The sequence below is a fragment of the Musa acuminata genome, chromosome BXJ1-10, assembly GCF_036884655.1.
Source record: "Musa acuminata AAA Group cultivar baxijiao chromosome BXJ1-10, Cavendish_Baxijiao_AAA, whole genome shotgun sequence".
Classification (NCBI taxonomy): Eukaryota; Viridiplantae; Streptophyta; class Magnoliopsida; order Zingiberales; family Musaceae; genus Musa; species Musa acuminata.
In genome coordinates this window covers 19270442-19291259 of record NC_088336.1, presented here as the reverse complement: position 1 = coordinate 19291259, position 20818 = coordinate 19270442, and the positions used below count along the sequence as shown (strand labels likewise).

At 39.6% G+C, this 20818-nt stretch overlaps 4 protein-coding genes across 6 annotated transcripts; 2 read left to right on the top strand and 2 right to left on the bottom strand.

Annotated features, from left to right (window-relative positions):
• Positions 1-1492: 1492 nt before the first annotated feature.
• LOC135595347 (serine carboxypeptidase-like 51) lies at positions 1493-5364 on the top strand. Its single transcript, XM_065086158.1, has 13 exons — positions 1493-1788; positions 1886-1980; positions 2048-2155; positions 2235-2475; positions 2552-2595; positions 2672-2739; positions 2813-2918; positions 2989-3182; positions 3253-3322; positions 3400-3450; positions 3895-3947; positions 4031-4169; positions 5068-5364. Exons 1-13 carry the CDS (start codon positions 1629-1631, stop codon positions 5140-5142), a joined length of 1404 nt encoding a protein of 467 aa, XP_064942230.1. The 5' UTR covers positions 1493-1628; the 3' UTR covers positions 5143-5364.
• LOC104000195 (protein SOSEKI 3) lies at positions 5068-9846 on the bottom strand. 3 transcript variants are annotated; one of them, XM_009422182.3, is made up of 8 exons: positions 9458-9846; positions 9307-9376; positions 9112-9227; positions 8100-9036; positions 6166-6426; positions 5845-6019; positions 5405-5448; positions 5068-5165 (listed from the first exon to the last, which is right to left on the bottom strand). In XM_009422182.3, the coding sequence occupies exons 1-6, from the start codon at positions 9648-9650 to the stop codon at positions 5947-5949; spliced, it is 1650 nt and encodes a 549-aa protein (XP_009420457.1). In that variant the 5' UTR covers positions 9651-9846; the 3' UTR covers positions 5068-5165; positions 5405-5448; positions 5845-5946. The 3 variants fall into 3 exon arrangements, with proteins under 3 accessions (XP_009420457.1, XP_064942228.1, XP_064942229.1); XM_065086156.1 differs by having other exon boundaries at positions 5845-6021; positions 6117-6426; positions 9458-9788; XM_065086157.1 differs by lacking the exons at positions 5068-5165; positions 5405-5448 and having other exon boundaries at positions 5860-6019; positions 6116-6426; positions 9458-9788.
• Positions 9847-13020: 3174 nt separating this feature from the next.
• LOC135595344 (superoxide dismutase [Cu-Zn], chloroplastic-like) lies at positions 13021-17336 on the top strand. Its single transcript, XM_065086154.1, has 8 exons — positions 13021-13465; positions 14404-14465; positions 14554-14593; positions 14852-14947; positions 15051-15082; positions 15307-15382; positions 15538-15591; positions 17038-17336. Exons 1-8 carry the CDS (start codon positions 13036-13038, stop codon positions 17064-17066), a joined length of 819 nt encoding a protein of 272 aa, XP_064942226.1. The 5' UTR covers positions 13021-13035; the 3' UTR covers positions 17067-17336.
• A 1731-nt stretch (positions 17337-19067) lies between these two features.
• Positions 19068-20141, bottom strand: LOC135595345 (zinc finger protein ZAT5-like). Its single transcript, XM_065086155.1, has one exon. The coding sequence runs from the start codon at positions 20002-20004 to the stop codon at positions 19216-19218; it is 789 nt and encodes a 262-aa protein (XP_064942227.1). The 5' UTR covers positions 20005-20141; the 3' UTR covers positions 19068-19215.
• Between the last annotated feature and the right edge of the window lie 677 nt (positions 20142-20818).

The window sequence follows — 20818 nt, the reverse complement described above, 5'->3', positions numbered from 1 at the left end:
ATAGCTAACATGAACTTATTTATGATGTGATTTGAGAGAGTTTTGTTTTTTGTTCATCATAAGAATTATTATAGATAAAATTTAGATAGGTGTAAGTAGTTTTCGATTGCATGATATTAGTATTAATGAATCAAATGTCACTTTTTTTTTTGGGCCAACAACAATTCCCAGCACATAATATTTATCTATTCACAGCTGTGTAATATAATTATTATTAGAATCCGGTTGGATATCAGATCGGTTAAGTGATTGAGTTGATTGGGTCAATTGATAAGTCATATGTTTTATAAAAAAAAAAATTGATAAAATATTATTATATGTTATGTTAAAAATATAAAATTTATAGGCAAAATTTAATATAGTCAAGTTTTGTTCTCCACTAGATTTATTTAGCATAATTGAGTCAACATGTTAATGTTTCGAGTCTTGTCATATTCGATCGGAAGAGTAGAGTTATTAAGTGTTAAGTATTTAAAACTCGGATGAAGAAAGAATTTTTTTAAATGCAAAGAGCACCCATATCTTATGTTTCTTATCTCACTTCTAAATGGATTATATCTCGTACTCTGCTTCTTATAATCTTTAATATTTGACATGATGTGCCTAATAAGTATCGATTGGATTCCACTAGTCACAATTGATAAAAAATAATAATCATATCAAAATTATAAAAATATTTTTTCTAATATAATGAATCTTATTAAAAATGGGTGCACATGCACTTATTCGGATCAATATGGAATTATTACCCTACGCTCATTCTATATTAATATGAAATTATTACTTGTTACTATGAACGCTTGGCTGTCACAAGCTAGTTATCCCTGTGGTAACTTTTCTGACACTTCTAACTTCAAATTCCGAAGGTCTAAAGGATCGATAGGCCATGCTTTCACGGTTCGTATTCGTACTGGAAATCAAAATCAAATGAGCTTTTACCCTTTTGTTCCACACGAGATTTATGTTCTCGTTGAGCTCATCTTAGGACACCTGCATTATCTTTTAACAGATGTGCCACCCCAGCCAAACTCCTCACTTGATAATGTCTTCCGCTCGGATCGACCTGCTAGGCGGGCCTTAGATCCAAACTCCTCACTTTCGTCGACGAACCGGTTTATATTTTCTCCAGTTGGTAATAGTGGAAATGACTCAAATAATCTAATCCTTTTTTATAGCCACATATCTTTAAGATTAAGGAATGGAAAATCTTTCTCCCTGAATCAAATGTTTCATTTCATCCGAAAAAAGTCATATAAAATTAATATTAAATTAATCCATATTAAGATTTAATTCAATTAGGAACATATTGTATTCAATAACAAACATAATAAAAGAACATGAGGGATAGTGCATACACACATTACAGGATGAAAAAATAAATAACAAATATAATATATTATTTTTTATTTTTTATTCTAATAAAAAATCAAAATATTCCTCAACAAATTCTTTCTTCCCCATGCCGCGAGTTTCCTCGTGTCTTCTCACTACCAACGAAGCCTACATCAAACACTCTTCTTCTCTGGTTCAATCACGGCGACGCTGCGGGGTCTCTGACCGCTCCCTCCCTTTCCTCTGTAACCTTCTTTGGCTTTCTTGGCTACGTGAGCCTCGGAATTCTGTCATCCATGCGTTCCTCCTTCACGATGGGGAGGTCACAGCCTGTCTCTGTCCCGCTGCTCTTCCTTCCTCTACTCCTCTGCTCTTCATCTCTCTCCTTCGGCTTCGTCAGCGCCGCCGGGACTGCCGACGGATCTGAGGAGTGGGGTTACGTCCAAGTCCGGCCGAGTAATCTCTTCGATTCTTTCTTAGTGGAGTTCTCCCACCCATCTCTAAGTTTCTGACAATGGTCGCCGCTTGCCTGTTACGGAACGAACGAACGCAGAAGCGCACTTGTTCTGGTGGCTTTACCGGAGCCCGCGGAGAGTCGACACCGGCGCGTCGCCGTGGCCGACGCTGCTGTGGTTGCAGGGCGGACCTGTAAGTCTCTCATAAGCAAATCCAGTGTTGTTCCTTCCTTCATGCCTGTGGGTTTGCTTGGTGAAAGGGCGGTTCGGGCGTTGGGATCGGGAACTTCCAAGAGATCGGACCGCTGGACACCGATCTGAGGCATCGGAACTCGACATGGCTGCAGAAAGCCGATCTACTGTTTGTGGTGAGTCCTGTTCCTCGTCTCCCACCGCCCGTTCGACGTTTGACGCGATTCCTCTCTGCCTACTGGATGGAAAACGCAGGACAATCCGGTGGGGACGGGATACAGCTTCGTGGAGGACGAGAGTCTCTTCGTGAAGACGGACTGGGAGGCAGCCACGGACCTGACCACCCTCCTCAAGAAGCTCTACGACGAGGACGAGTCCCGGCAAACGAGCCCACTGTTCATCGTCGCAGAGTCTTACGGAGGGAAGTTCGCCGTGACCGCAGGCTTGTCGATCCTCAAAGCCATCGAGGCTGGAGAACTGAAGCTTAAGCTCGGAGGTCGTCAGTCCTCTTTTCTTCTCTCTGGTCTTTGCAGACGCATCCAGTTTCTTACCTGTTTGATGCTTGCAAGCAGGCCTTGCTCTGGGAAGCAGCTGGATTTCGCCGGAAGATTTTGTGGCAAGTGCTCACTGCTTCTTCTACCTCAGGCAGAGATAATTCTGATGCAAAGGCCATGATTTTGTTCTTCATGCAGTTCTCTTGGGGGCCTCTGCTTCAGGATGTCTCAAGGCTTGACATCAAAGACGCAGTGAAATCAAACATGTACTTCTCCTTCTTTCTTCAGCGAGAAGCATACTGATACCTACGATCTAATATAGATGCTGCAACTTTTCAGTATGGCTGAAAAGATTAGGCAAGAGATAAAGAAAGGGGAGTATGGCAATGCCACGAACTCATGGGGTGAGCTGGAGGAATTCATCAGTTCTAGCAGCAATGATGTGGTCAGTGGAACACTGTAACCAGTTGAATTCAACTAGAATCACTCCATCAGCTGATGCTCCACGCTTGCAGGACTTCTACAACTTCTTGCTGGACTCTGCAAGCGATCCCATTTCTCAGGCAGCAGTCGAAGTACCGCGAAGGTTATCGATGAAGATATATCCAACTTATCTGAGCTCCAAGGCTTCTTCCATGTCCACTGACATCTCCAGTCTCATGAATGGTGCCATCAAGGATAAGCTAAAGATAATCCCAAAGACTGTGAGGTATGTGATATGGTCAGATCCAATTCTGGAAGTAGAAGCTCGGTTCATTGCCGTTGCCTTGTGTTTGCAGCTGGGGAGGGCAGGCTGATCTTGTCTTCGAAGCTCTTGCAGGTGACTTCATGAAGCCAAGAATCAATGAGGTTGTCGATTGATTTTGAGTACTTGGCTTCTTCTTGTTCATGCTTGCTCTTGTCATGAGTTGACCTTACATTTACAGGTTGATGAGCTCCTTTCCCTGGGAATCAATGTTAACATCTACAATGGACAGGTATGAGTTACTTAGAAATCCATCCCTTTGGGGTCACTACTTTCATGTCCTGGTACTCTTGAGGTGTTGTTTCAACATCAGATACATGTAGAGCAAGCAACAAAAGATAAAGATGGGAAGAGAAGGTGGAAGACAACCTCTTCTAGTCCACATTGCTGTCATGCTGTGTAGAAAGCATGAGTAGCATGAGTGGTTGATCAAAATAGTGGTGGTCTTTAAACTTTAATATCTGAACATAGTAGGACATGAGTAGACCAACATTTTTGGCATCCTCTGTTCTGCTCCCATGGCCAGCTAATATGATGGTGATTGGTGACCATGGTGGAAGGAGATGCATTTGCCTGAGAAATCACAGATTTAACTTGGATATAATAACAAAAGGAAAAGCCCATTGCATATTAAGCAGTAATATTTTTTGTAATTGAGTTCCTTCCCTATTCACAGGTTGATCTGATTTGTGCAACAAAAGGCACAGAGTCATGGGTCCAAAAGCTCAAGTGAGCATCACCACAAACTACAAGTTCAATGCTTTCTTCTCCAGCTGGAGGAATGAGGTTTCATTTCCTCCATGTTTCTGCAGATGGGAGGGGCTGAAGACCTTCAACAACATGGATCGAAAGCCATTCTTCTGCGACAGTGAAGGAATGGCAGTCACCAAGGGATTCCTAAAGTCTTATCAGAACTTCCACTTCTATTGGATCCTTGGAGCAGGACATTTTGTAAGTGTTCTTTGTCTTCCTTTTCTTGAACCTAAACCCAAACCCAAACCTGAATCCTTAATCATCTAACTGTTTATTCAAACCCGGATTACTGAACCTGTTCTAGAGCCGATTAATGGATACCCGAGTCTAATTTAAACAGAAATCCAAAAATATCCGAATCTAAATTCGATTAATTATGTAGGAACTAACTCAGATAGGTAACTAATGTATTACTAGAGCCAGTTTAGAAATAGTTGAAAGCAACAGACAGTATTAGGAGAAAAAGAAATCTATCTATTACAACCTGTTAGTGATGAGATTGGAATACATCAAGTGGAATCATTGCATTCAATGCCTAATTTCCTACAATGAGATATGGGAATCACAAGAGTCACTGCTTTTGTTGGTATTGGAAATTTGATGTTCTTCAAATATCTATTGAAGGAGACATGACAAAGTGGCTACAAAAGTAGACTTCCAAAGAGACATCAATAACTGTTTACATAGGCCTACAATTAATGAACACTTAAAAAACAAGTTATAAGTATTATTATATATCATATAATCATGCAAGGTAGATGCTTATAATTGATATCTCTTCCCACTACATTGAAATTTATTTCGAATTAATTCTTATTTTTAATAAAAAAAAATGTTGATCTATAGTCTCCCAGTAATCAAATCCTTTCATCACTGATAATGAAAAGAACTATAGTCACAATCTCACATACACATGACATGTTAATCACCAATTCAAAAAATATTTTCAAAAATCAACCCAGAAAATAATTATGTTTTTTATTTATTTATTTTGTCAATTTGACTGTTTTGTGATGTACCATACACAGAATTGTAGCGTGAGAATCCAATTAATATTAGGGTTTACAAGTTAGATAATTCTCATTGTTTTGAGCAGGTACCAGTTGACCAGCCTTGTGTCTCACTGGAGATGATTGCTGCCATTACCCAATCTCCTGCTGTCTCTTCCTGAAGGAGGGAAATGCTTCCAGGCTTCTACAAAAGAGCAATACAACAAAGAAATAAATGCTTATGAAATAACAGCATCAATAGAAGGGTAATTCTGATCACAATAGGAGAGGGTTTAACTGCAACGATATATTATTCTCCTACTACTACCTCTATCTTTGTCTTGCATGTTTGATGAAGAAGCCTTATATTGCTTGAAATCAATTGCAAGATATCATCAATTTTATGGATCCTGTCCTCACTCAAACTGAACCATGATAACTTACCTGGAGTTGTTAATTGCCAGCATGAAGAAGAGCCATTACCACACCTGCATGTTCTTGCAGAGAATAAACGAATGAGCACTCGATAGTTCTTAAATTAAGCAATTAGATAACTTGAAAGATGGTACACTAGATGTTAAAATCGAAAAGAAATCACTTGCCAATAAGTTAGTTTGTGCTGATGAACATGATGTCAAGTACAACTAATAAGGGAAACATGATCTTTACAAATTCATAATGTCATATATGAGAAATCAGCTTGATCTGGTATTAAGAAGCTAAAAGGACTTTAGACAGTGAGGTACATAGCATTGCCTATCCATGGAGGAAGACTGACTCATGGCCACACCCCCACACATATTCTCTCGGGCATTGTCAGTAGAAAACAACTTGAAACTGATGGAACAAGTCCAATAAAAAAATAATGAACAAATGACACTTACATTGACTTTAAATGTTAGGGATTGACTTCCTCCCAAGCACAGCAGCAAAGAAAAAAGATAGCGAAATGAGTAATATGGTGCATTAACATTGGATTCCTGTAGTCAATCAGAGCTATCTTCACTATCATCAGATTTATATCTAGATTCGATTATAATCCGGGCTCCAGAAGTAAGCCTGCAGGAATAAAACGGAAGAAAAATTGAGGGGGCAAATACCAATAGCCATAAAAATTCATCCAAGGGATAGATAGTGTGAGCAATATAACTCAACTTTCTTCGATCTTGATCATCTTGTCCTTTAATTCTCTAAAAGATTCTAACCTCATGGATGATCCCTTGATTGAGGAACTATCTATTGTCCTTTTACTTCCACCATTTGATGAATTGAGTGGTGAGGAATTGCAAATATCTGGCCCAGCTGAAGACTTCCTTATATCCAATCTCGGGGACATCATTGATTCATTCTGGTGAGCCCTGGAATGCTTGCAGGAAGTAATTTTGATATTCATAGGGAGACATTTCGATTGGGCTGAATCCACTGTCTTCTCTTTGTCCCTTCTCCAATAAGGCATGTTGCAGTTCCTGCATCATTTGGAAATCTTAGAATATATCTACAAGAGGACATCAAAACAATAGGGACTATGCCACCAATAGAGCACCGCAAACCATATTCAAAAAATGACAAAACAGATCTGAGCATAAGCAGTCTGAAAGGAAGGACTTTCACAAGTGATATAAGATACAAGTTTGGACACAGCCCAACAACAAGAAATAGAAAAGAAAATTAAACAGCCAAACTTGGAAACTTAAAAATATAATGCATGCTGCATATGCATATGCAGATGTACACACGGGTGAACATCATAAGATAGGTAGGTATTTTCAGTTGTGATATTCGATGTAATGAGTCAATATTGTTCAGTGCACGGTAATTGTCTACCAAGCTCTTGCAAAGCCAACTATCATAAGTTCATCAACCAGAAACTTCCAAAGAGTATTGTAGATCAAACTATAACTAGAGGTGCTTAATTCCTTGATGTGGAGACTTTTATTGTCAGAATAAAATAGGGAAATGATCAAGTGATCGTTTACTCTCTTATTTTTCTATCCATATCCATGACTGGAAAGTTGTGAAGATTTTATGGTAACATAGGTGCAATCCTAATCAGATAGGAATTTTACATTAAGAAGAGTTGATTTTGACAAGTTTAATGAAGCTTTGTAAAATTGCATGGGTGTCCATTAGTACTTTGCAGCCAGGACAGTCCTGACATATGAATTAAGTAGTATATATGATGGTCCATCCCTCTATTCAAGTGTGAAATGGTCCAGATGGTCCAACCCATCTTTCTCTCAGAAGCCATCTAGTTCAGAACACCATCAAACTCAACAATCTGTACCACAGTCCTAATGAATGAATTTCCTTTACTTGTGCACATGGGATTGCATTTGCAAAGAATTTAAATAATAATCTTTCACAAATCAAAAAAGTTTGACTTGAGAGTTCTGTTGATCATTCTAGTGTTTTCAAGCTGTTCAAATCAAAGCCGGCAAGCATACATAAATGTACCATAAGCAAGACTCTAAATGTATTATATGTGTATATGGAATATAGTTACAAGCATCTGGAATGGAGTCATGAATCCAACAATCCAGACAAGTGTGAGGAAATAGGCAAATCTGATACTGAAACACTTAGAAAAAAGTAAGTTGGACGCAGAGATATTTGGAAATTTTATACAATGATAGTTTCCAGTGATATCATACCAACCTAGCTAGAACTACAGTTCAAGCAAATGTCAAAGGCAAGCTTGTAAATAATGATCATCCAAGGTTATTGAGATTTCCTCACTACTATAGATCAAACAAATCTTTTGATATCTATGTACATCGATTGTGATTTCAGCCATTCTTCAGTGCAGCCAAACTAGAAAAGAAAATTTCAATTTTCCTCGAAAAGATATGTTTCTATCTAAATACTTGATAACCTGCAAATATTGTGGGCCTGAAAGAGATAAAGTAAACAACTTGTATATGAATGTACAGATAACCTTATGGTCAGGTGAAGATGAGATGATTTTACCACTAATTTCACCAAGTAAGCTTCTCAAACAAACATGCTTATATAATCATTCTCAGACTACTCAAGTTTAGGCAAAGGCTAGACAATTTAGTAGGATACAGGCAGAACATTAACACTTCATGGAAAGACTCATATTCAGATTTTTCACTAAAATGTTGAAGTTCTGCACTACCTGGCCTCGTCAAAGGAAGATGATAGTTTTAGATTAGAGATTTCTTCCCCTGTTTCCTCTGTGTACCTTTTTGTTCGAAGCATGCTCCTGCTACGAACTTCCTTCTTTGTCAGACTTGCAACAATATCTCTCTGGCTCTCTAGCAAGCAGTCGATGCCATCCGGAACAATTGAGTTGGCAAACATTGGTGAGGTGAACTTGTTATCACCAAACCTTGGCCTATAAGTTGGCACAAATCCGAAGCTGTAGCGGTCTTTCACAGAGATGGAACCACAAGTAATCAGGTGGATGAGCATATTTGTGGCTTTCGATTTTGGCCCAGTCGGGAGGAAGACATCCTCGGCCTCCATATTCCTTAAGTTGTTCCTTTTATTTGCTTCTTCTCTTATCAAGGATTCCAGGGTATTCGTCTTTCCACAAGAAGAAGAGGGAACACTTGCAAATGTTGGTGGTGGTGGTGAACTCTCTACTTTAACGATCTCAGGCTCTTGATTCAAACACATCGTCTGTTCATTTTGGCTCTCACTGTGCTGAATTTCTGGAAGCCTAATCCTGGTGTTTGATCCCTCTTTCCTCCTTTTCTCTTCATTATCGGTTTGAGTCGAAGCATCCTGAGCTTGAAAGGGCTTGCAGATCCTGTAGTCTGATGGCTTTGGGGAGACCGTGACCAACGATGGGCCAGTTCTACCGCCAGGCTCTGGCGAGAAGTTCTTGGAGGAGCCAGATCCACGAGTCGAGGGTGATAGCTCATCTTCTTGTATAGAAGGAGGTGGTGGTTGTATCGGCGATGGTGTGGGAAGCTTTGCTTCATTAATTACAACCGCTTTCGAAGATGAAGAACAGGAAGCTTCTTGTCCTTTATAACAAATTGGCGTCTCTTGTGGACGATGTTTCGGATTCTGAGTCTTTACATTGCTCACACTGTGATTGTCCCGATCTAGATCAAGCAAAAGTATCATTAAATGGGAAAACAGCATTCTTAATTTTCTCATTCATGCAATTGACAATGTACCTGGAGGGGTTTGATCCAGGAGCTCCGAACCCTTGAGCACATACTCGGTGCCCTGTACCGGCAGGATCAAATCGTCCCCGGAAAGATCCTGCCACACGAATCCATTCTTGTAACTCCTGCACCACCAAAGCATCAGTCGACCAACAAGCTCAAATCTAGGGTTCTTACAATCCCAAATTCTGCACACTCGTTTACCTCTTGCAAGACCAGGAATACATGGCCGCCATCCCCTTCCCTCGCTGCACATTGAGCCTGTCGACCACATCTACAAGCACACAACAAACCAAACAACGTCGATAAAAAGAAGAAGGCTTTTTTTCCCCACTCAAAATCAATCCTTTTCTACCTCTGAGGTAGAGCCCCTCGGGGGAGCAGAGCGGGACCTCGATGGAGTGCGGTTGGTCGAGGTGGCGATTCCTGCAGAGGTAATACACTACCGGAACCTTTCTCCCTTGCTGCTGCCAATGGTGGTGCTTCGGAGGCGGTTCAGCCCACACCTTGGTTCTCTCGGGGCTAATTGCCCGCGCATATCTCCTCATCCTCTTCTCCTTAGATTTCGCGTCTCGGCAGTAGAAAGAGAGAGAGGGGGAGAGAGAGGAGGTTCAGATCATCATGCGGAGGCGTTGGGCGGCATTTAATGGAGCTGTGGAGACGTCAGGGAATTCCGTGCGATTTGGTCGAGCAAAGCGGCCATCAAGAAGACGCAGACGAAGACGCAGACGAGGACGAAGAAGAAATGTGGCTCAACCACTTTGGAGATCGAGCGGACAGCAACTAAATTTCTATTTTGTTTGGTAGAACCAAGTGGATCGTACTGCTGTCGACGTGAGCAGCGGAGGTGGTGGTGGGGGCGGCAGTGGAATCGCCATCTACCCAGTTGCGTAATTACCTACAGGACCAGCCTCTAATTACGTAATTACCTCACATAATTAATTATTTTTAAAAAAATTATATTAAAATTTTTATATTTATAAAAAATAAAATATTTAATTATATTATTCTAATTTTTTATTTTAAATCTTATAAAATTATTTTTTTAATCTCAATATTTTACTTTTATAAAATATAAATATCAAAATATTAAAATTAATTAATTATAAAAAAGAATATATAATTATTAAACTTTTATTTAAAGACTAAAAAGTTTATAATACTATATAAAGCCACGAGATGGTTATCGTAATCGAGTCACATGTTATCGAATCGTTTATTTAGTGAACCGATAGATCAATCGATTCATCGTAAATTTAATATCTTCACATTTGTTAAGAACAATGTAAGTTTCAATCAAATTCGATATCGATCATAATAACGAAAAAGAACTTGGAACGATTTAATAAGTGAATTGAATCCATCAATAGAGAACACACAAATTACATGAAAAATATAGCATAATATCATTTATCAACTTTTGCTGTGTGTTGACCGAAGAGGAAAGAAACTTCTTATCTTTATTACTATGGATAGAAAGGTTCAGAAGGACTTTTGCATGTTTGCTCAAAACAATCATAAAAAGATAAAAAAAGAAGGTGAGAGAAGACACACACAAGTGATACAGCTTTTGTATAATAGTTCTCAACTGTTCCTCATTTAATGACAAAGCTTATTCTTTTCTTTAGATTAATAATGACATCTTTTTGCTTTGAAAAACAGGCTTTTGGCAGCCAATCCGGTATTTATGCTAACTTTTTCTCTTACCAATGTCATTAGTGGAAGCTAAAACTTTAATTTTTGTTGTGTATATATATATGAAACTAAGACAAGACACTAAAAATCTGTGGCAGATATAGCAATTCGGGTACCACAATGGCTCCTCAAGCAAGTTATCATTTCCAACTCTAAGGTATGTTTTCCTCAAGAGAGAGAGAAGTGGGTGGTGTTTCACTTGGCTGTAGTGAGAGCAAAGGTTACACAGTGCAGCTGGCTCATAGATGCTTTAGAGCACCACTATGGCACCTCATGTCTTCTCAAGACAATCTATAATGGATCTTCTTTTGGAGTTAAAGCTTTATCATGGAGCTGGAGGAGTACACTGGATGCCTCATTTTGCCATGCTTTTTCTGAACAAAGATAAAAAAAGAGAAATTCCAATTGCTCTGCAGATCATAAAGTAAGAATAACTCATCAACATTTGATGTTGACTTGGAAGAGACAAACTGCTACGACAAAGTCTTTTCTTCTTCTTCTTCTTCTTCTTCTTCTTCTTTTTGGGTTGAAAACTATTACCTATTCACAGGACTCTAAGCATTACACTTCTTTTTTACTTTTAGGTTTATGGTTACTTTCTGGAATAATGACTGACAAGGTTCACAGGCTGCTCAGCTTCCAGTGTCAACTCTGCTCCTCCTGTGAAGGAAGATTCAGCTTCAGCTGCTGCCTAAAGACTTCAGACTTCATGCAAAAGCACTGGATTTGTCTGCAACTGCACACCATTGTCATGTGGGACATCAGAATCAGCTGCAGAGATCAAACAAGACTAATTTATGAGCTAGAGATGGCTCCTACCTAAACTTCTCTTTTTTCTTTTTCTGATGAAGAATCATGCCAAAGGTCTTTAAATCCCAAGCATTTGTTGGTAGGCTGGGGTTGGTGTGATAGCTACATCAAGGTTAAAGGCCATTCACCATGAGTTATTTTTCAGCAGCAATCAAGTGTAATAGTTGCAGTGCAAAAGGATTATTGATTCATTAACTCTGTTGTGCTTCCACTGTTAGCCTAAAATGCTTTAATCTCAAACTAATAATATTACAATCAAGTCTTTATAAACCAATTCAACTCTTTATCCACTTAAATACTCCAGCTTATCTATTGAACAACAGGTAAAAAATACTTTTGATCTTAAATTGTCACAGGTTTTCTTTGCTTAGATTTAAGTTGAGAGAATATATCATAACATTGTAGGACAGTCTCTGAACCATATCATATTGGCCTGGCCATGTTTTGTGTCATTAAAGTGATCTTGTCCCTAGCATTTGGCATGCATCTAATCACACAATTGTTGGTCTAAACTTCACCAAACAATAATTGATCTACAATGAAAGATGTACTTTCTCTTCATGAGACAATCGGTTGTCCACCTCCTCCTCCTCCTCCTTCTTTCTGTGATTGTGTCTTTTAAGTAGGCAAGAAATAGGCAAAACTATATTTTCTTTGATCAATATTAGTTCATTACCATTTCATCACACAATTAATTGTTATGCCCTAATATTTCTTTATCGAAACCAACTCCATTTATACAAGTGGAAAGGATTATAATTAATATCTTAAACTTAAGTATTTTGGATTGAATCGTCACAAATTCTTTATCACAAGTCTAACATAGCCAAAATGTTAAATTTCATGTTTCTACAGTAGAATAATTGTTTTAAGCTATTCTTAATTAATAATTCATTTAAAAAACTTGGTTTTCGAAGAAAAAAAAAATATTTTTGGTCGAAAAATGAAATGATCTTTCTTTCTTTTTTTTTCTTTTTTTTTTACCATCATCACCTATCACCTTTTGTAGTTGGAATGTGATTCACAACACTAATAATTGATCACTAAGTGTGCTTATTCCCATATTTTTTTGAAGTATAGATTAGCATTTTGTTGCCATTGGTATAATCAAATGTGATCACAATAATGGTTAATCTTGACCGTCAATTATCATCATCACCACAACCATTTTTAAAATTTTCTTTTCCACTATAAAAAATAATATACATCTTTATAATGCAATTTTTAATTTATTTTTAGAATTCGAAATCTATTTCGGAGGAGATGAGCATATGATCATCATGATTCGAAATTAAATATTAAATATTAATAATAATAATAATAATAAAATTATGAACCGGTCTGAAATTGGAACTGATCCGACCGTTCGAGACCGGTCCGGTTTCAGAACCGGAGTCCGGCCCGGACGAGCCAACCTCAATGTAACAGATGGCAGAAGCAGGAGGCTGTGCGGCTCCAGCGGTGGTTGGTGAGGAAGAGGGGCGGTACAAACTTGGTCTTGTATCTCTCACACACACGCAGTGCCTTATCTGTACGCCGCTCCCTCGGTGTCGCGTCGTTGGGCTTCGGTCGATGCAAGCGATACTCGCCGCAGCCATGGCCGCCCACACCGTCCTGCTTTCCGCATCCTCCCCCGCCTTCGTCTTCCCCGGCTTCTCCTCGGCTTCCCCTGCGCGCCCTTTCCACTCCGCCATCGTCGGGCAGCCCCTCCGCCCCGCCTCTTCCACCGCCAAGCTCGTCGCCACCGCCGCCAAGGCGAAGCCCCTCGTCGTCGTCGCCGCCGCCAAGAAGGCCGTCGCCGTCCTCAAGGGCAACTCCAGCGTCGAGGGCGTCGTCACCCTCGTCCAGGAAGACAATGGTCTGCTGCTCCTCTGGCTTTCTGTTCCTCTCTACCCCTTTCTTTTAGGGATTTTTTGGGGTTCTATGATAGTGCGCCTCTATATCTTGAAAGGACCAGCCCTGATTTTGATAGATTCTTAGCTGTAGTAAAAAAATGGAGCTACTTTTAGAAGAAAATATGAGATCGACCTTTGGTTGAGCAAGACTAGCCTTTCATGTGCCTAATTTGGTGGAGTAGATTGCATTTGTTTTGAGTTCCTCCCATCTGGGATGAACAAATCAATTTCTTGGGGGACAAAGGCTGAAAATTTATTGTTTGGCACCTCATTACCTTTTGGTACTCATCAAGAAAAAAGTTTCGATTGGACGATTTGCATCTTCCTAGGTTTATGGCCAATTGATTGAAGCAAATGTTAATGTACATTCCATTGAGAAGGCAGAACAAAGTTTATTTGTGGATGTATCACACTGGTGACCCAGAATACAGTCTAGCTACATAACATAAATTTAATTTAGTAACACCAACAATTGCTATGTCTGCCAAGTCGAAATCCTAGTGGCTACGGTGCACTTTTGCAATCATGAGGTTCATGTAAATCTAGTGATATACCATTGAGCCATAATTTAATCTATGGCACTTGTTCGCACTCTTCATGGACAGAAACACTAAGCAATTGATCTGCTCTTTAACAGCTTCATCAATGTAACAAATTTTCTTATGTAGTTCTCTCAATCACCTGTATTGGTTCATGTAAATCTAGCGACATATCTTTAAAACATAAATTGCATGGGTCAGGTAAAGAAAAGGATTTAGTTTTTCATGTGCTTTTTAATGCCTTTGTCAATTTTAAAGGTCAGTGATTGTTAATCTTAAACAGATATTACAATTCTCTCTCTTGGTTTAATTATATCATTCTTTCCTTTGACTTCCTAACTTCCCAAATAATTCTGTTATAGGTCCTACAACAGTGAAAGTTCGTGTTACTGGACTCACACCTGGACTTCATGGTTTCCATCTAGTGAGGGCTATGTATATGACAATGTTCTATTTCTTTCCCTCAAAGTAAATGGATAACTTATAAATGATCCACTTGTTTTTTTCTGCAGCACGAGTTTGGTGACACAACAAATGGTTGCATATCGACAGGTTTAACATAGCCACTTGCACTGAATTTCTTTTTTTATCATCTACATTTTAGGATCTCTTTTGTTATTGTACTTTGTTGATTCCATGAATTAATCAGTGATTCTCGTATGGTTGAATAGTTTCATATACTTCATGTTATGGTTTCTAATGCTTGGATAAGATTGCTATCATAAACTCCTGGTTGACCACGATTTCGTTGCACATTTTCTGTCATCTCATGTATTGTCATTGTTGCTGAACAAAAATCTGTTCTAACAGGGGCTCACTTCAACCCTAATAAAATGACACATGGTGCTCCTAAAGATGAAATCCGTCATGCGGGTGACCTGGGAAACATAGTTGCTAACGCTGATGGTAGATTTTAGATTTTAGTCTATCCTTCATTAAATGTGCTTCATTCACTATCTTTATTCTGATTGAGTTGTATCTTTTGTGCACCTTGCTTTTGAAAATGCAGGAGTAGCTGAGGCAACAATAGTGGACAACCAGGTATATATTGTGGATTTGATAATAAGCCCATTGGGCCTTAGTGGTGTGTGCTACAGGCTGAATATTGCTCAACATATCTAGACCCAATGGGCTAGCAATTTCCATTACTCAGTATCACTGCAGTCCCTTATTTTACTTTTTTCTCACCCAAATTTCTTTTGGCCCCGATCTACTTGCTAGCTTTTAGCATTCTTATTTTTGTTTCTATTTTGATGAATATGTAGATACCATTGTATGGGCCAAATTCTGTCGTTGGCAGGGCCTTTGTGGTTCATGAACTGGAGGATGATCTAGGAAAAGGTAGCATGCAGTATTTGTTCCTTTCGCTGGTCTCTTGAAATAAATTGTCTAGTTATTTTCTGGAAGTATAAATATTTTTTTCCATCTATGCAATATTTCTCTTCTGTCAATTCTTTGGACTAAGTTTCACATTTCTCTCTTTTGGTTGCTCCTAGGCGGTCATGAACTCAGCCTTACCACTGGAAATGCTGGAGGAAGATTGGCATGCGGTATGCAATATATACTTCATAAGTTCTTGTGTTGTTATTTGTTTTAGTTTCTTTTCCTGACAGACAGCTATATTATCCCATGTAACATTTCTAGTTGTTATTGTAAACAACTAAAGAAGAATGTAGTATTAGTTACAGATAGCAGGGTAGGTGTTGTTGAAACATTCAAATAAATGGAGTGTGGTCCAATACCATGATTCTGGAACTTCTCTAATTATATAAGATGCAAAAGATTTAATGTATGTTTAGTGTAAGTATAATTATGCTATGGTATATTTAGGTTGCTTGTAAGTAAATCCTTATTAAAAAAAAAATTGTCCCTTTATAACCTTAAGTGTAGTGTAAAATACGCACTAGACAGAGAGAACATGAGACTAATGTGACAAATAGGTTACATAATTTGTCTTATTTGAGAGTTATAAAGAAACAACATGATCTCCCATTAGCCATATGCACCGTATGTTTTTGTTTTTTTTGTTTTTTTCTTTTTTTGAAAGGAAACTGTAACTCTATGTATTCAAATACTGTGCACCATGTGTTTTTGTTGTTGACATATGACTAATGGTACCAATTTAAATTGATGCTATCTGTATTTTATGAATTTGTTCCATGCAAGAACATTTCTGCAGGAGACTGCATTTATAGAAGAATGAAAAATGATTTTCATTGGCATAGGTATTAATAATTATATTCATTATTCAATATGAGATGGTAAAATACCTTGTTTTATAGCTTGCTTAATTTCTTTTTTATAGAATTCAGAAAGTCAAGCAGTAATTACTACTATATAGACCATTCTAGGATTGAGCAACAAAGAACCACCTAGGAAGCTTTTTTTTTTATTATTATGACTGTAGTGTCACAAAGCTAATCCTGATATAAGAAATAATTTAACATGGAATAGAACATCTAAAAAGACTGATAGTTGTGTAAGATATTAATTACACTATGGGATTACAAAAGAAAGTGAAGAGTGGGAACAGTGAAAAATAATATATCTGTAAGGGCACAGTTAGAAGAAATTTGATTTTGCTAATCTGTGAAATGGTAACATTTGGCCTATTTGTAAATAGGCTGTTCTTTGTTGAAGGTCCAAGACTTTGTTTACTTTGTACAAACCTAATTTAGGAAGGAAACAACAGAAAGAGAGGGTAGGTGGGACCTCTGTCCTGTGTGTCATGTGGTCAAGAGGGACAGAGCATGAAAATAACATGGTCCTTTTTTTTTTTTTCTTCTTCAACTCTATCCTGGAATATTTTCACGTATTTTGTCAAACATATTACTAATCCCTAGCCTATGTGAAGAGAGAGAGAGAGAGAGAGGTCAGCATTTCATACTCATATTGTTGTAAATATCTAATGCAAATTTTGGCAAACACTGTTTGAAGATTTTCCTCTTTAAAATTTACACAAATATTTTTCTAAAATCATTGTTCTACTTGCACAGGTGTCGTTGGTTTGACTCCGGTTGAGTAATTGCTTTATAATTCTACAAGCTGCTTCTTTCACAGACAGTGAATTTTGTTTTGGAGTCAAATGTGTCTGTTGAAGCTTGTTCATTTAGACATTGTATCTTGTTTTCAAGTCAAATGTCAGTTGAAGTTTCAACATTTTCGGGCATGTAGCCAGGAATATCTTTATTTGTCTTAAGATGCCACCTAATAAGCTTGTTGTCAGGACACCGAAGATAATCTTAGTGTTCTAAATAAACTGGAGACTGCATATTGAGTTTCAGTCTCCTTCCCATGGTGCAAAATTGTTTCTATGGTTAATGCCAGTTTTGTGCAGCTTTTTAGCCATTACTGAGTAGAGTGAAGCGCAAAATCAGGTTGGTTTTCTTGTTTATTTTCCACTTGTGTGAGAGTGTTTGCATATGAGTGCCACATTTTTCTTTAAGCCTTCATCCTTTTTCATGATCATGTTATTTCAGCATGGATCATGTTTATGTGTTCTATAGCTTCTTCATATAAAGATAGGTGTAGAAAAAGAAATGTGGAACAAAATATGAGGAAAAATACCACCAGAAATTGATTCCATTGTGATTGCTTACCAGATTAGGAGACTTCACCAGAGATCAAATACTCCAAATGTGCTCCATCATCACATGCACAGTTTCTGAAGAGGGATCTCCCATTGCTCACAAGAGGATATAATTCTGTGTGCATCAACAACCTAACTTGTTAGGGTTTTCAGATTTAGGTGTTATCTTACAACAATTCTCAGTACTGTTTGCAAGGTCAAGATCACAGAACAGAGGCACTCTGAAGTTGGGGGTAGCTTCAAAACAAAAGAACAAAAACAAAAATTGTTTCTGGCCTTACAACATGATCACAAAAAGACCCTAAATTGTTACTGAATATTGATTGATTTCATTCAATAATCAATCAGCAACTTGATTAGCTTCCCTAAAGAATGACTAGAAAAGGATTCCACAAACTTAGTCTGAAGGGGTAAACAATCATGAAGAGGTCAAATTGGCCTTCTCCCTTGACCTAATCTTAGAGCTTATCTGTTAACACAACACCCATCCATTTCCTTGTGAGACCAAACCTCTGTAACTGTGTTGATATCAACATTGCCCACTCTAATCCCATCACCACCATTACACCTTCTAAAGGAACACAGCCTTATTCTAGCTTCCAACTACTGGACAAGAGGAACACACACACACAGTCTTACCAAATTATGTAGCTATTGAAGATACATTGAATAATGCTTTAAAGCCGTCACTTTGGCATCGGAAGATATTCTCATCACTGGAGTTAATTAGCTGCCTGAGAACTCTGTTCATAAAGAAGGCCATGGAAGGCATAAGCAATCAATGCAGCAGTGGATGAGTTATGATCGGAGAAGGTAACCTCCCCTCCCCCATGTGACGATGCCAAACGCCTCCTCCTCCTCCTCCTCCACGGCCGTCTCGCCCAAAGTCTTCGTGCGCCTTCTTCCTAACGTGCAGTGCTTCTGTTTCAGGGAGTAAGATTCAATGAGGCATGGAAGTAGTGACTGAGATGGCTGCTGTTTGAGTGTGACATGCAAGTGGCTATTAGGGTTTTGGCACTTTGGCTCCTTCTCCTCCCTAACATGTAGTGTTGACGATGATGTGGTGCGATATGGATGGAGCAGATAAGCATAAGCCTGCAGTTCCATCTAGTCCAAGTGTGTGCTTGTTCTTTGGCCAGAGTAGGAGTTACCTACTTGCCTCTCCCTCGACTCTCCCTTTTATTCCTTTGGCATTTAATAGCAGGGGAAGTTGGCTTGCAGACAAATCAAACTCATGAGATGAGAACCTGATCCATAGCTTTTCCTTTGTGGTGGAGAAACCTAAAGCCAACATCCTTCTTGCTGTTTCTTTTCGTTGCTTGTGCGCAAGTGCAGCTTGGCACGAGTGGAGGAAGACGAGGAGGAAAGCAACAGGAATCGTGTAACACATGAGCATATGATTGATTGCCTTTCCCTCGTAGCATCAACGACGTGAAGTAGAAGAATCCAAAGAATCGATTAAACTGTTGAATTAATTTGATTCACATGATGTTCATAATACCAATTTTCTATGACCGACGAAAACAAATACAGAATGAAGGAGGAGAGATTTTGAGGTGTTTTCTTTCGTGTGCTGATTGATGGCTTAGTAATGGCAATCCACCAAAGCCGATGCCGAGAATACAAGCGGCTGCTGGAGCTCGAAGGGGAAGGGCATGGCGGACGAGGTGGGCCGCGGCGGCTCCTCGCGGTCGTCGTCTGGTGGTGCGGGGAGGTTAAGATCCAGCGAGAGGACGTGCTTCTCCTTCTTCGCTTCCGGTGGCTCCGCGGGCGTTATCGGACGGTGACGCCGCATGTGGCCGCCGAGGGCCTGCCCGGACGGGAACTCGGACCCGCATATCGAGCACTCGTGCACCCTCGGCTTGTTGCTGCCCGCACCGGCGCCGGTGTTGGTGGCGCTCGGCGTCGGAGCCGGCTTTGAGGTCGAGGAACTCGTGCTGATCTGCACACGATCCTCGTCTGCCTTTGGCTTCTTGTGGCTCGTGCGATGCCCGCCGAGAGCCTGGAAGGAAGGGAAGCATTTGTTGCAGGTCTTGCACTGGTAGACATCAGGCGCGGCCTTCCCGGCGGTCGCCATGGCGGTTTCCTCCGCTGCCGCTTGGGTCCCTGGTGGATCGGCATCCAAGGCACGACCCCGAGAGAGGAGGATGAGGCAATTGGCCATGTCCTCCTCTTCCTCGGTGGTGCTGCTGGAGAGCTCGGCCGACGAGATCGACGAGGCCGGGGCGGCCGCGGCTGGCCTCTGCCGCTTCGTCCTCTTGCCTTTGACGACCGGGGAGGCGGTGGTGAACTGGTCACTGTTGCTGCTGCGGTTGCCGTAATCCATCGCTTCCTCGGCCAAATCCGTGTTGCTCTTCTTCTCTTCTGAAGACATTGGAGAGAGCAGAAAGAGACAAAGAGTCGAGAATCGATACGGTGAATGTGCAATGGAGTCTTCTATATAGAGAGGATGGATGAGCAGAGTCAAAAGCAGCCGATTTAGCCACCGTGAACAGTAACGGTGAACAAGTCTCAGCTGTCCTTCCGTTTCCAAGCTCACTTGCTCACGCACAAAGGCTTAAATATAGGCACAAGAGAAACGCTAGAGAGAGAGAGAGAGAGAGAGAGAGTAGGGAAAGCAAGGAATAGTTTGGGGAAGGGGGGAAGTGGGTGACAATTGGAGAGAGAAGAAGGGAGAGCTGACGCTAAAGATAAAGGAGATGGACTGTGTCTTGAAACAGTGAACACTTGACACTTAGCTAACATTTGCTGAGAGGAAGAAGACTTGTAACCTAATAAACTACATGTGGAGAGGCTCATCAATATGCCAATGTGGACCACACTCTGCCTCCTCCACAAGTCTTTAAGGACATCAAGGAATATTATTGGAGTGAACAATAATGTTTTTTCTTTTTTTTTTTGGAGAGAGAGAGAGAGAGAGAGAGAGAGAGAGAGAGAGAGATTCTGTCAGCTTTGAAGTAAACATCCAATCCTTTTTGGCAAGGATTCTTGATGATAGTTCTTGTTATTATGTGAATTGTGATGTGCTAATTCTAATAAATATTTATTTTAGGATGCTGAGCATTTAATCAATATCAATTGTTGAGAATATGGATTGAATAACAAAGAGAGAGAGAGAGAGAGAGAGAGAGAGAGAGAGAGAGAGAAGTCAATTATATGATTTAATATTTTCATAGAATTAAGCATTA

What these genes read in the sequence shown, in the direction of transcription:
- LOC135595347 (XM_065086158.1), top strand. Translation starts at nt 1,629, where the DNA reads ATGCGTTCCTCCTTCACGATGGGGAGGTCACAGCCTGTCTCTGTCCCG. An exon ending in TGTGGTTGCAGGGCGGACCT is followed by an intron (nt 1,981 to 2,047) that starts GTAAGTCTCTCA and finishes GCTTGGTGAAAG; the next exon opens with GGCGGTTCGGGCGTTGGGAT. An exon ending in TTTCGCCGGAAGATTTTGTG is followed by an intron (nt 2,596 to 2,671) that starts GCAAGTGCTCAC and finishes TTCTTCATGCAG; the next exon opens with TTCTCTTGGGGGCCTCTGCT.
- LOC104000195 (XM_065086156.1), bottom strand. Translation starts at nt 9,650, where the DNA reads ATGAGGAGATATGCGCGGGCAATTAGCCCCGAGAGAACCAAGGTGTGG. An exon ending in TCTTCCTTTGACGAGGCCAG is followed by an intron (nt 6,427 to 8,099) that starts GTAGTGCAGAAC and finishes CAAATGATGCAG; the next exon opens with GAACTGCAACATGCCTTATT. An exon ending in AGATGATCAAGATCGAAGAA is followed by an intron (nt 6,022 to 6,116) that starts AGTTGAGTTATA and finishes TTTTATTCCTGC; the next exon opens with AGGCTTACTTCTGGAGCCCG.
- LOC135595344 (XM_065086154.1), top strand. Translation starts at nt 13,036, where the DNA reads ATGGCAGAAGCAGGAGGCTGTGCGGCTCCAGCGGTGGTTGGTGAGGAA. An exon ending in GGAGGATGATCTAGGAAAAG is followed by an intron (nt 15,383 to 15,537) that starts GTAGCATGCAGT and finishes GGTTGCTCCTAG; the next exon opens with GCGGTCATGAACTCAGCCTT. An exon ending in TGGAGGAAGATTGGCATGCG is followed by an intron (nt 15,592 to 17,037) that starts GTATGCAATATA and finishes CTACTTGCACAG; the next exon opens with GTGTCGTTGGTTTGACTCCG.
- LOC135595345 (XM_065086155.1), bottom strand. Translation starts at nt 20,004, where the DNA reads ATGTCTTCAGAAGAGAAGAAGAGCAACACGGATTTGGCCGAGGAAGCG.